At 35.2% G+C, this 13,329-nt stretch overlaps 1 protein-coding gene across 4 annotated transcripts in view; it reads left to right on the top strand.

Annotated features, from left to right (window-relative positions):
* SMARCA2 (SWI/SNF related, matrix associated, actin dependent regulator of chromatin, subfamily a, member 2) overlaps positions 1-13,329 on the top strand; it is a 109,401-nt gene that overhangs the window by 41,480 nt on the left and 54,592 nt on the right. For all 4 annotated transcript variants that reach the window (XM_062599044.1, XM_062599042.1, XM_062599040.1 and 1 more), the window contains 10 exons: positions 1,026-1,156; positions 1,364-1,424; positions 3,592-3,692; positions 3,961-4,108; positions 5,732-5,895; positions 7,785-7,851; positions 8,328-8,438; positions 10,073-10,315; positions 10,606-10,719; positions 12,743-12,850. In XM_062599044.1, the coding sequence (XP_062455028.1) occupies positions 1,026-1,156; positions 1,364-1,424; positions 3,592-3,692; positions 3,961-4,108; positions 5,732-5,895; positions 7,785-7,851; positions 8,328-8,438; positions 10,073-10,315; positions 10,606-10,719; positions 12,743-12,850 (1,248 nt within the window). The remainder of the gene's footprint in view (positions 1-1,025; positions 1,157-1,363; positions 1,425-3,591; positions 3,693-3,960; positions 4,109-5,731; positions 5,896-7,784; positions 7,852-8,327; positions 8,439-10,072; positions 10,316-10,605; positions 10,720-12,742; positions 12,851-13,329) is intronic.

Genomic DNA, 13,329 nt, shown 5'->3' with positions numbered 1-13,329 from the left:
CTTTGGCACATGGTTAAATTTTTTTTGGTGATCTACGTATAGTTCATAATTTACTTTTTAAGATGTGTCTGTAAGTACAACATATTCTAGCATCTCATTTTTAGAAAAAAGATTGTTTACACTGCATGTCAATTACCTTTATCAGGCATAGGATAGACTATACTATTTTGATGGTTTAAGACATCTGAATGTTCTTTCTTTTTACAGAAACAGCTGAAAATGAGTAATTTTCCTTTATCATTCTTCAAATACTTACCTTTTTCTTTTTGTAATAGAACCAGAGAGCGTATGCTGCCTGCTAAAGATCTATCACGCTATACCCTTTTTCTATTCAGTTATAGAAGGACTTAGAAAGTGTTAGAAAGTGTGTCTTTTAATTTTCTTCTGGCCTTACTTGCAATTTCAAGTGATAACCTATGTTGATGTAGTTAAAGAGGTATAGGAAAACCTTTAATATAGTTACAGCTGCAGCTGGAAAATACACACATATTTCTTTTATTTCATCATTTATGAAAAGAGACTAAGTTTTATACTCTCCATGAGTGGGTAACCATCTTTACAAGTATTTAGAATTATTTTTTCAGTTTTGTGTTTTTATATATTATGAAAAGGTTCTTTAGTAATAGTAGCAGTAGTAGTAGTCAAAAAGTATTTAAAGTAGAAAATCCGTGATTAGACAGGACAAAGGAACTTCTTATTGCAGATATTCAACAGCTTAATTGAAGAAGTTGGGAAAGCTAATCTGTCTTCTTTCAGGGAAGCCAACAGTTATTTCAGTTTCACAGTGCTCTAATTTGTTTATCTGTAATTCTGTGATATATGTGTGGATATTACATACAGAGCTTTGTTACACACAAGAATATTGTGACTCAGTTTTGGCCAGGTACCATGTGGGAAGCTGTGGTTACTAATAATGAAACTTTACTACTTGTAAATTTTTCAGGTGCTTTTAGCTCTTTTTGTTACATATGACAAACATAAAAGATTGGTAGTCTTACGCTGTAGAATGTCATTTGAATTTTTAGCCCATAGATGAGAGCAGTCAAATGAGTGACCTTCCAGTCAAAGTGACTCATACTGAAACTGGCAAAGTTCTTCTTGGGCCAGAAGCACCAAAAGCAAGTCAGCTGGATGCCTGGCTGGAAATGAACCCTGGGTAAGTAGCTAGCACACATGTAAGTGGCTTTTCAATTTTGACTTACATTGGTATTTTTCATGAGTTTCTCTCTTGTTTTTCTTCTTTTTTCACCTATTCCGTTCTCTTTTCAATTTATTACATGTAAGCAGAGAAGGAATTGTATTGAACCTATTCCCTTCCTTCTTTTGTATCACTAATTCCTATATTTTCATTTTATTTATACAGCTATGAAGTTGCTCCCAGATCAGACAGTGAAGATGAAAGTGGCTCTGAGTATGAGGAGGAGGTATGTGCCCTCTTAAAAAAAAAAAAAAAAAAAAAACACACACGCGCGCGCACACACACACACACACACACACAAAGACCTTTGTGTCAGACAAATTCTTATCCCATATGACATTTATGTGTCCTTATATGTATGTTCTTGTCCCATATGACATTTTCCTCTTTTTCATAAGGAAGGAGAAAAAAGAAGTAGCAAGAACATACAAGAGCTTGTGAGAGCAAGAGAAAAGAAGCATATTTTAAGTATAACGCCAACAGGAAAAAAATATTTTTTGTCACAATGTTCATTTCATAGTAGTTGCCCTTACATATGTTGTAAATGCCTAACTGGTAACCTAGATGAGGAAGAGAAAAGGTTTTACTCTGGTAATTGATAAACATGACCCAGAGTATATAAACAAGCTCCTATCTTATAATTTGCCTCAAGAAAAGACATACAGTGGCTTTGTGCTGAAGAAAGTTAACATCTTTTATCATTTGAAATCCTCTTGTATACATTATTAAATACTTTTCTACAGAAAACACTACTTTGGTAGTCACAGCGTTGAAGCATCTCCCATTGAGATAATACGACAAATTTTATTTATTGTGATATAATTCTGACTCAGGTGGTTTTAGAAATTCCGAAAGTTCATCTGGATCTTGTGCTAGAAACATGTACTGCAGCCCTAATTTACCCTAGCGCATGCTGGTTTTTGAGAGCTTTCAGGATGTTTTTGCTTTTTTTCCTTAATAATTCTTCAGTGGAGACAGGAGATTTTGAGGAAGAGGAAGTGGGACTTAGGCCAGTGTAGTAAGGTACATTAGGCCAATGTACTTAGGTGCATTCATTTGTCCACTTGTGTGACAGCATCTTACATATCCTTTAGGACAAGAATATGCTTATTGAGGTTTGGCTTAACTTTGAGCATAGAAGTATTCATATCGCGTTTGCTTGAATTTTAAATTCAGTAAGACATTTTAGGGATATATTGTTGGTAGTGGAAGCTCTAAAGACTGTAGAATGTGTTTATGTAGTGAAAGCTGCATTAGCAATTCTGAATAACAGAGTTGTTACTATATATTATGCTAATTAAAATACTAAGATTATGTCAGGGCCATATGCTCAAACTGTTATACCTAGACTTATTTGATTCAATATTTTGTAGTGATTTAAATACTTGATTACAAAAGTTCTAAAAAAGAATCTTAAGCTAATAAAAAAATAAACTAAAATTCTGACCTTGTAGGGCCACAGTATTAGATACTGTGACTCATCAATACTAAAAGAGCATTTTTCAGCAGCATACTTTCTAAAGGAGAGAAAGACTGAAGAGTAGAGAAGAGCAATGTTCAGTAGGCTAGTGATAGAACGGGGAATAGAATTTAGATACCGAGTGTAGGACTAGTCACTGTTAATATTGTTAAATCCTGCAAGGCAGTCAATATTGAGGTAGGTGGTGATGCATGATACCTGTTAGATTTGGACTACATCCTGTAATATTCTAGGATGAATGTCAAAAGAGATAAGCCTGCATTTTTAGTAAAAATTTTTTAGCCTTGATTGTCTTTAGAGCTGGGGAAATAATTATAACAAGAATGCACCTGCAAAAGTCAGAGCACTGTTTTGTTCTGCTTTATTGATGAGAATTTTTGTTGTTGAACAGTACCCTTTTCTTCAAATTTTTCAGGTGCTGTTGAAGAGCCCTCAATAAATGCAGAATTTATCCACCTGTCATACATTGCAACTATAGCCAGAATGCAAATGAAATGATTTAGAGGAAAATAAAGATGCGATCTGTTTCCAAAAAGTTAATAAATCAAAAGGCTAAACAGCAACACACACCATTTTTTTAAGCAGTATTAAAATACGGCATATCTAGAATATGATATAAACATATGGACAGTATGGGAATCCTTTTCATGAATAGGATAGACAGAACAAAGCTCTTCTAATAAAGAAATCATTAAAGAGAGAATACTTTCTTTTTCCCTCTGATATATTTTGTTGTGTTACAGTGCAATTTTGTTGCAGGATAGGTGTCAGTTGAACTTTCTGGTCCTGGTTCCTGTTACCATAAAAGATTGTCCAATGAAAGCTACCAATAAGAACAAGAACGTTAGTTGAAGGTATGATTTAGGAAGATGATGTGATCGCCAGTGCTTCTGTTCTTTTTGTGTCTTTATAGGATGATGAAGAAGAATCAAGCAGATTAGAAGCAGATGAGAAGATACTTCTAGATCCTAACAGTGAGGAAGTTTCTGAGAAAGATGCTAAGCAAATCATTGAGTGAGTGTTCTTTAGGTGCTGCTTTTTGTTAGGAATTATGATCTCTTACAATGAGGTTCCCCCAAAATAGGTTACTATAGATCTCAGTGAGTGAACATGGGCAGGAAAAGGAACATCATTATTTGGTATTGGCTTTATACTACTTAAAGTAGCTTCTGTGCTCTGGGTGCACTCACTACAGCTGGGGATTTCCACTTAAAGATGTGTGGTCAAAAAAACACCTGTTTTTTTTGTGGGAATTTACCTTAGTTCTTCATGTGCTTTCCAGGACAGCCAAACAAGATGTGGATGATGAATACAGTATGCAGTATAGTGCTAGAGGATCTCAATCTTACTACACTGTTGCTCATGCGATCACAGAAAGGGTGGAGAAGCAGTCTTCCCTTCTCATTAATGGCACACTAAAACATTATCAGGTGAGAAATCTATTTGGAATTGACTTAAATTTGCAAAAAACCTCCTGTTCCAGAGCTGTCTGTTGGGTAGTGATGCTAGGCTCCTGCATGATATACCTCTCATTGAGTAAAACATGCTAAAATATTTAAGTTACAAAATATCTAAAATTTAGATTTTACTAGACATTTCAGTATGATACATCAAAACCTATGACAAATTGCAAAATTTTTTAAAAATACAAGTTCTCTATTAGACTAGAAATCAGGGATTGTGTGGACAAAGCAATAATGCTCATCTTATAATGTTATCAATGATTGTATTTCATTCATACTACTTGAATAATATTATCAACTAACTGTACATGCAGCAGTTTTTTTATTGCAGACCAACTGTTTTATTTTTGCTATCCTTTTGGACCTAGGATTTGAATTTTACTTACTGTTTTCTTTTCTAGGGGGTTCTTTAAATTTAAGTATTTCAATGCACTGACAGAAAAAAAATCAGAAATTAAGAAAACATTTTACTATGAAGATTGATGTCTTGTGTTCTTTACAGACGTACAGTAGATTTAGCAGCTAAGAATTTCTGTCTTCTGACAGAAGCAAAATTTGTGCATTACTGAAAATGTCCTTGGTGCATGCTTTCAACACATCTGCTACTCTGTACTTTCTGAGAAGCCACTGGGAGCTGCAACTTCTCAGCTTCTTTTCTCCGGGCAGGCGACTAAATTATTTCTATTTCCGCGTGAAAAAAAGTGTAATACTTTTTCACCAAGATGAGATAAAGAACTTGTGCTTGTAGAGAACTAGAAGGAGGAGTGTTTCTTAATCATGCAGATGATAACAGCTGCTGCTTACTCTGCCCTTCAGCATTGCCTTCTATTACAGTAGCTTGTTTAAAAGACTTAAAATTCAAGAGTTAAGCTGATTTCTCTTTTTCAAAGCACTTCAATATTTTCATAGCAGGCTCTTCACAGCAATGCATATTGGGAGGACAAATGACAGTGAACATAAGTTTAAAAAAGGATCAGATGTATTATAGAGGAAAACCTTTTTCCCAGTAGGACAGTCTCAGGGACTCGGAGAACTTGTACCATCTCTATTATTAGGTGTTTGCAAGCCCGGACTGGAGACTGCCTGAGGTCCATTCCCAACTGAATTGTTCTGTGTTTGTAGCAAAAATCCCATCTGAATTTGAGTTCTGTTGTGGATCCCTAGCACTTCTACCTGTCTTATGTTGAGCTCCTACCAGAAAGAGAATGTTTAATTCACTAACCATTCCAGAACGTTATATAAAATAATTTTTCTGGCGTCATTGGGAAGCTCTGTGGCTAAGATAGGGTAGGAGTCAGTCATTCAGAGAAATATGTCATGTTCTCAACTGTAAGGCTCTCTTCTTTTTTGCTGCAACATTGTCAATACGTTGTCCAGCGTGTGCATCGAAGGAAGAGGGATCCAATAGAGGCAGTCAGCAGCCTTGTTTATTGTGGGGGTGTTATGGAATGCAGATCCCTATACACGTACTACTTTTGAAGGAACTCCAATATCTAAGTAGGCAGGGACATGAGAAGCTTGCTTCTGTCATACTGGTGTTAATTACTAGTGTAGGTTTTAAATAACTGAAGTTATTATTCTTCATTTCAGCTACAGGGACTGGAATGGATGGTCTCACTCTATAATAACAATTTGAATGGAATTTTAGCTGATGAAATGGGGCTAGGAAAAACCATACAGACTATTGCACTCATCACTTACCTGATGGAGCACAAAAGACTCAATGGCCCCTATCTCATTATTGTTCCCCTTTCGTAAGTAAAGAATTTCACTCTGTTATTATCATTCTAAGCATTGCAGATAGGCTTATTAGCAAACAATATTTGTTTTTCACTTAATGACAAGAGAGGTGCATGGTGAGATTACACCGAGCCTGTATTCTGAATTTTCTTTGATCATTGTTTCCCAGCTGATTATCTGGCGTTGGATGGGTGACCAGATGGCTAGTAAAAGCACTTGATTCCATTAGTTTAACTGAGCACTCTTTTGGCAAACTGTGTGATGTATTTACTGTTACTTAGTCCACATGTAAACCACAAGAGAGTAATCGTGTTTCTTTCATGTTACATGCCTGCAATTTTCTTCATTGAACTTTAAGTGTGATATTAAAAATTTAGGTTTTAGTTCTTTTAAAGGTGCCCCATCAAACATTAAATAATCGTACTTCAACGATGTTGGATAATCTTTTAAGTACTATGTAACTAGTCCTTGACATAGAAATCTGTGATAATCAAAATCTTGGTCTCAAAATATCATCCAGATTATGGTTATTTGTCATGTTGCTCCCTTTTCCTTGTTTCCTGGTTTTCCAAGATGCCACTTCTTTTGTAGTTTTTAAATACCTTTTCCTTTCTCTGAAGGCAAGATGTAGATTTTAGCTATTTGAAATGCTATGTTTCAAATGGATGCTGTTAGGCAGAGTAAAACTACTGGGTTTGGAGGATCTGTTTGTTTGCTTGTTTCTGTGTGTACGTGGTAAATGCCTTCCATTTGTGTGGAAGTTCTCTGGTGCTTTATAATAGATATGCTAGATAATTCATCTACCAATCTTAAAATCAAACAATTGTGCAGAGCATGTAGATGCATGGCACAATTGGAATATAATTTATTCATGGCCATTTATTGTAATTTCTTTTGAGGTATCCTGCCTTCTGGCTCTGCTACTGTAGTTACTGACTAACTAACATAAATTCCAGAGCTGTGTCTAGTAGTATGGCATAGTATAAATAGTGATGATACAATATATGTTGTACACAAATACATATACATTGTATATATATACAAAATACAATAATATGAAAGTAATGAACTCTAGAAGAAATGGATGGGGCAACCCTATTAACTAAAACAAAAAGTGAATTGGGAGTGTTACTAAGTCTCAGCTTTCACAGGAATACAGTGGAACTCCCCCTCCCCCCCTTTTTTTTAAAGTAATATGATAGTTTTCCTTAAGTTTCTAACAGAAAGCGTCTGAAACTAACTCCCTTAGACGTTTTAACATATTTTTTTTTGCTGCCATCTTCCTCCCCCAACATTATTACGTATTACTGCTGCTGTCATAGGTCCAGTGAATTTAAGAATTCTAGCTCTTTCCTGCCAGCAGTCAGCTTAGCCATTTTGAAAAGCATTTATTGTGATCGTACTGCAGAAGCAACACAATGCCAAAATAAAGCTGCACAGTGGCACTGGGTGGCAATAGCATATCATTACAGCAGAACACAAATGAATTCTGTTGAGACTATGTCCAAAAGGTTGCAACCTCAGTTTGTGGGAAATCAGTAGCACAAAATAACATACAAGTCTGTTTCTGTGCAGAGATCTTTCATCTGCTTAATACATCTAAAATACAAAGGGGTATGTAAAGCACTATTCTGAATTGGTTGTGAAGTGGCCCCTGAGATGAAAGACATTTTTCCCATTTTTTTCTGTTTCTTCTCCTCTAAAAGATGCAGATACTCTTTTACAGTATATAAACTACTTATTTTTAGTACACTGTTAATTGTGGGGATTGATTACATGAAATGTATTGAAAATGCATTGAATATTCAGCAACTAAATGGAAACATGGTGTATGCATGAAGTTCAGTGTGTTTTTACTAAGCAAATAATGAAATATATTACTTTTTCTTAACAATCTTTGTAGGACCTTATCCAATTGGACATATGAATTTGACAAATGGGCTCCTTCTGTGGTGAAAATATCTTACAAGGTTTGATTTGCTTTTTTATATGAATAAAGTGAAAGGAATGAGAATAGAGCCTACTTTTCCTCTGTCTGTAGATGTTTGTAAGTTATTCACTTGTGGAGTTTTGTCATGTACTAAGCAGTGACAGTTAACATTCCTAAGATGATGACTATAATAAACTGTAATTACTTTTAGATAATGAAATACGGAAGAAAACTGTTAATTATCAGATTACAAGGCTTTTAACTAGAGCAATATGAATGATAAATACTTCACATTTTGTACAAAGCTAAATACTGTTTGGCTGCTTTACTGCTGGTAAGGCCAAGTAATCACTAAGGAGACTAGACTGACACAAAAGGAGCTTAACAATCCAGAAGCTAGTCGGGGAAATCACTCTAGTGTATACTGTAGGTTCATGTACTTGCTCTGTGTCTGCAAATTCATGACTGTAAAGATCTGTGTATCTGTTTTATTTCATTCTTTCCTCTCTGTTTTAGGGTACACCTGCAATGCGCCGCTCACTTGTTCCTCAGCTTCGAAGCGGAAAATTTAATGTTCTTTTAACTACATATGAGTACATAATAAAGGACAAACACATTCTTGCTAAGGTAGTGATGAATGTCTGTCATCTCTTAATAGCAAGACCTTCAAGATACCATAAAACGATGCAGATCACAAAACACATTCTTGTTTTACAGAGAAGTCTTGTGTTGTTGTTTTATCTTCCTATGAAAGTTAAGCCTTTCATTTACTTTTCCATTCCTCTGTGTATAATTGGACTTCTCAGTTGCCAGTTTTCTCCCTGAAGACATCAAGATTTTCCAGAATATGGCTAGTAAAATTTTATCAGTACTGTTGAACCCTCTGCCTTTTGAAAAGCAGGAATTTTTTTGCCAACTGCATAATAACATTTGTCCTAATCTATAGTCCTGACCCTAATATTCTTTTCATTCTGTTTCTGACCTGAAGCTCACTTTTATTAGAGCTTCTCCAGCTATATGATGTTTCTCCCCAAGTGGCTAAATATTTACATATATCATGAATTCGGTATCACAGTTTACTACACAGGACCCAGTTTTGAAAGACTCGCAGTCCAGGCCGCAGATAGTCTTGGAAATGGGATTAGTTAGCATCTGTGAAAGTACTTGAAGAGTATAAACTGAGGCCTTCCTAGTCATCTGGTCAGTGTGTCATAGCCTTATTATGGTGCTGTAAATGCATATGCATACCCCATCATGTGACTGAAATATTTCATATATGTTCACATACAACAGAGGTATTATCTGACTTAGAAGAGCATGATCATGGCGTGTGTGGATTGACTTATGTATTTAAGTCACGTTGCCTAGGGTTCATGTATATGCCTAACATCTGGTGGAGGGAAATTTTATTTTAGTAACATTGCACATGCTTATCTGCTGTTTATCTGGTCCACTTTGCCAGTGAGAGAGTGCATAAAGCAGCAAGTGGTGCAGAAAGCTTTAAATCTGTAAGCTTGGCAGCTTTCTTGCAAAGAGCGCTGTGAGGAAGTGTATGCTATTAAAACCGAAACAGCTGACATCAAGCTTCTGGAAACAGCAAGCTATAGAACTCTGTCACTGAAGTGTTTAGACTCAAGCAATGATCCATACAGTTCATCCAAAGGCACGTATGTTGACCCTCTGTGTCTTATGACAGAAAATAATAGAGAACTCGGACAACTTTGTTTCTGTATCTTCCCAGGCTGCATTTAAGCTGACCCATTAAGAACTGGAAACTTTATATAAGAAGATGCACTGAATTTATCTTAATTATATTTCTCTGTTCCTGAATTAAAAGATAGAGATTAGCTGAAACACAGCAAAGTTCAGGGTTGCTGTATTTTGAGAACATAGTTATGTCAAAATGCTGTTGCCTCTTGTCTGTATTCTTATTTCAGACACATTTATTTGAAGTTCTTCTACTCTTTTTCTTTCCTAGTAAAACACATTTTGGCCTTGAAGAGACAGTCACCTGAATTCCTCCTGAGAAATGGGAGGAATCAGCTGTTCACTGTTGCAAGTCAAGTTACAGATTTCAGCATACCTGTTTTTATTCCTATTTTTGTGGCTTGTAAGGCCGCTGATTCTTGAATACTGCCTAATTTGGCGTTTCTCATAAATGAGAATGACAGATGTTTCACATTTCAAATGTCCCTGTTTTAAATAGATGGGAGTGATCTCAGTCTGTCCTGCTCAAACTTCACCAACTTTTCTTCTTGCAGATTCGATGGAAATACATGATAGTAGATGAAGGCCATCGAATGAAGAACCATCACTGCAAGCTGACTCAGGTCTTGAACACTCACTATGTAGCCCCTAGGCGGATATTGCTGACTGGAACTCCACTGCAGAACAAATTGCCTGAACTTTGGGCTCTTCTCAACTTCCTCCTTCCGACCATTTTCAAGAGCTGTAGCACATTTGAACAGTGGTTCAATGCGCCATTTGCCATGACTGGAGAAAGGGTACTGTGGCAGAATTGTTCATCAATTGTGCATCAGAAAAAAAAAAATATTGTGAAAAACAAAATTGAGTGTACTCTGAAAGAATAATGTTTGACCTCTCCCTTTTACTTAATTAACATAACTAAAAGCTACTTCTGTGTCTGTAAAAGTTTTAATTAAGTGTCTCTTTTTTGGCACTGAGTCAGTTCATTTGTACAGATAATTACTGCAAATGCTTGTCTTTCATATGAGAGAAAATATTATATAGTATACTTGAGTTATCTTGCAGTAATTTTTATATACTTCTGTAGGTGGACTTAAATGAAGAAGAGACTATTCTGATCATCCGTCGTCTCCACAAAGTTCTTCGACCCTTCTTGCTGAGAAGATTGAAAAAAGAGGTTGAGTCCCAACTGCCAGAAAAGGTCTGCAATGAGAGAAGTTGTGGAAAGGGTTTAATACTTTTTTTTTTCTTTTTTTTTTTTTTAAGGCATCTTACAATGCTTCTTTTTCTGACCAATGAGGAATCCTGGAGACCTGAAGTTTCTGCAGTCTTAAGACATCTTCTTCACTCCTACAGTTTATAGTTCTGTTTCTTTTCGTATCATCTGTGGTTTATATAAGACATGCAGCTTATTTTCATAGTATTTGGTTTTGAGAAGTAACTGTTTGGCCATACACTGAGAGTTAGATTGTTTCTCTCCTGCTTGTGCTGAGTAGAACCTTTGCCCCCTGAATTATTTCATGGAAACTCCTAAAGGACTACTAGATACTATAAAGCAAGCAAAATAGGTTAACATTCTAGGATTTTTAAGTTGTGTGAATTGTTCCATTGAAATTCTACATTTTAACTAGGAGCTGAATCTCAGAATATAAAATTCATCTCTGATTTGAAAGATCACTACTTTTAATCTCCTGGCAGCTCATCCTGCACTAGTCTATCCTCTTCTGCAATCCCACATCTCCTTTTCCAGTCACCCTTCCCAAAAACTGCAACAACTAAAACAAAAAGTAAATCTGGAGGCAGGTTGGAGAACATTTGGTGCTAAAGTTGGGTAGGTTAAAGCCATTCTAAAAATGAAGTTGTTGCAAGTTTGTTATGGGTTGACGAACACTGGCTGAATGAACGAAGAGCTCTTTGTGCGCAGTGACACAAATGCTCAGTGACAGTATCTAAATGTTAGACCTGATTATTAAATTTCATTCTCATCTTTATAGTGTTTTAAACATTATTACTGTTGTGACTTTCTGTTCCTTCAATGGTCAAATGCATGGTACCTTCCTACACAACACTGATTTGAGAAGGAAGCATGCTAAAATCTGTAAATACTACTGAAATTTTTATTGTTATTCCAATTTTTGCCGACTAGAGACACTGTATTTCATAAATCCATTAATAGGTATTAAAGGAAAAGGATTTGCATGTAGTTATTTAGTGGACCATGTTTCATTCATTTCTGTATTTTTCTTAGCAAAAAATTTTAGTCCAAACTAGGGTAAGGACTTGTTGATTAACCCTGTTAATCAGTTCCATCTGATCTGAAAAGTCCTGATAAAGAAGTCACTAAATTAATACTCACTTCTCTTATCTCTGAGCTCATCCTTCTGTCTTTCTATGTAGAAAATAACATGGTAATTTTTATTCAATCTGTTTATTAACCATTAGATAGTTTCTTTTAACCACCACTGGCAAAATTTCTAGCTATTAATCTGACTTTATTCTGTGATGATTTTACTTTAGTTTTTATAGACAGGATTACTGTAATCTGTAAATTAGATAATAGAAAAAATGTTGCATTAGGATAGAAAATCTTCATGTTCCTGGATATAAGAGTGATGTGCAGTAAACACCTGCTGTATTAAATACCGTTTTACCAAACTGAACTAGATGGTGAACTGATCCAGGAGGTTGTACATAATTTCCCTTATTTCTAGCTGATATTAAGGAAGACAGCGTTTTTCCATCCCAACATCTGTAAGTAAAATGCTAGTAGGCTTACTTGTTTTGTGCAAGCTATACAGTGATGGCTGATGTTTTTATAGTGTTTTGCAAGTATAATATGAGTTCACAAGTTATTAAACATTCAGGGATATTTTAAGTTACATATTAAGCATTTAAATTAAACATTAAACATAAAATATTTTCTTAAAATTATAGAAAGAAGTAAAAAATAAAATATTCATGCAGCAAAACAGCACTGAATCTGCAGTCATGTTCTTAGAATCCTAATGTCTTGTAGTAACTGTGAATCTCAGATAATCTCTTGAGCTACCCATTCCAGTGCTTGCTGAATTGCTGCTCACAGAAATCAAAGATACTGTTAGGATACAGATAAAAGATGCATAGCTTTGTTGTTGGATGAAAAGAGCTTGCAGTTAGATCCTGTTACCATTTTTGTATCATGGCAGAATTTTACTTTTTTTTTTTTGTATTGTTTTTTACACTAGGTGGAATATGTGATCAAATGTGATATGTCTGCTCTTCAGAAGATTCTGTACCGTCACATGCAAGCCAAGGGAATCCTCCTCACAGATGGTTCTGAGAAAGACAAGAAGGTAAAAAGGGAAGACTAGAACACCTGGGAAACAATGATATGATTAAATGCTAACTGTATGAGTTCAGTATTATAAAATTAATATGTAGGTTCTTACTGTGTGTATCTTTCATGGAAAAAAAATCTGTATCAGATACATTTTTTATTTTTAAAAATGGCAGTTTTTGCTTTATATTCATGAGGAAAAAATAATGCTTGTATTCACTGCAGTTACCATGCATTTCTGAGAACAAACAACACTTGAAAAAGCAGCATTTCTTTTACATGAATTTAATCCATTAAGGAACCTGAATAACTGTTATTGTGTCAGCACAGTCTACTGAAGGTTATTCATCTTGTCTTCCAGAATTATTAGTTAAGCACAAATCTTATTTCAGTTTCCTAGGGTATTTTGTCTGCCTTCAAACATCCTTATAAAATCTGTTAATAAAAAGAATTTTAAGTGAACAATAATATTCAAGGTCAAATAGATTCTGGACT

The sequence above is a fragment of the Rhea pennata genome, chromosome Z, assembly GCF_028389875.1.
Source record: "Rhea pennata isolate bPtePen1 chromosome Z, bPtePen1.pri, whole genome shotgun sequence".
Taxonomy (NCBI): Eukaryota; Metazoa; Chordata; class Aves; order Rheiformes; family Rheidae; genus Rhea; species Rhea pennata.
Note: the sequence above shows the minus strand (reverse complement) of the source record. Positions and strands in the feature narration are given on the sequence as shown.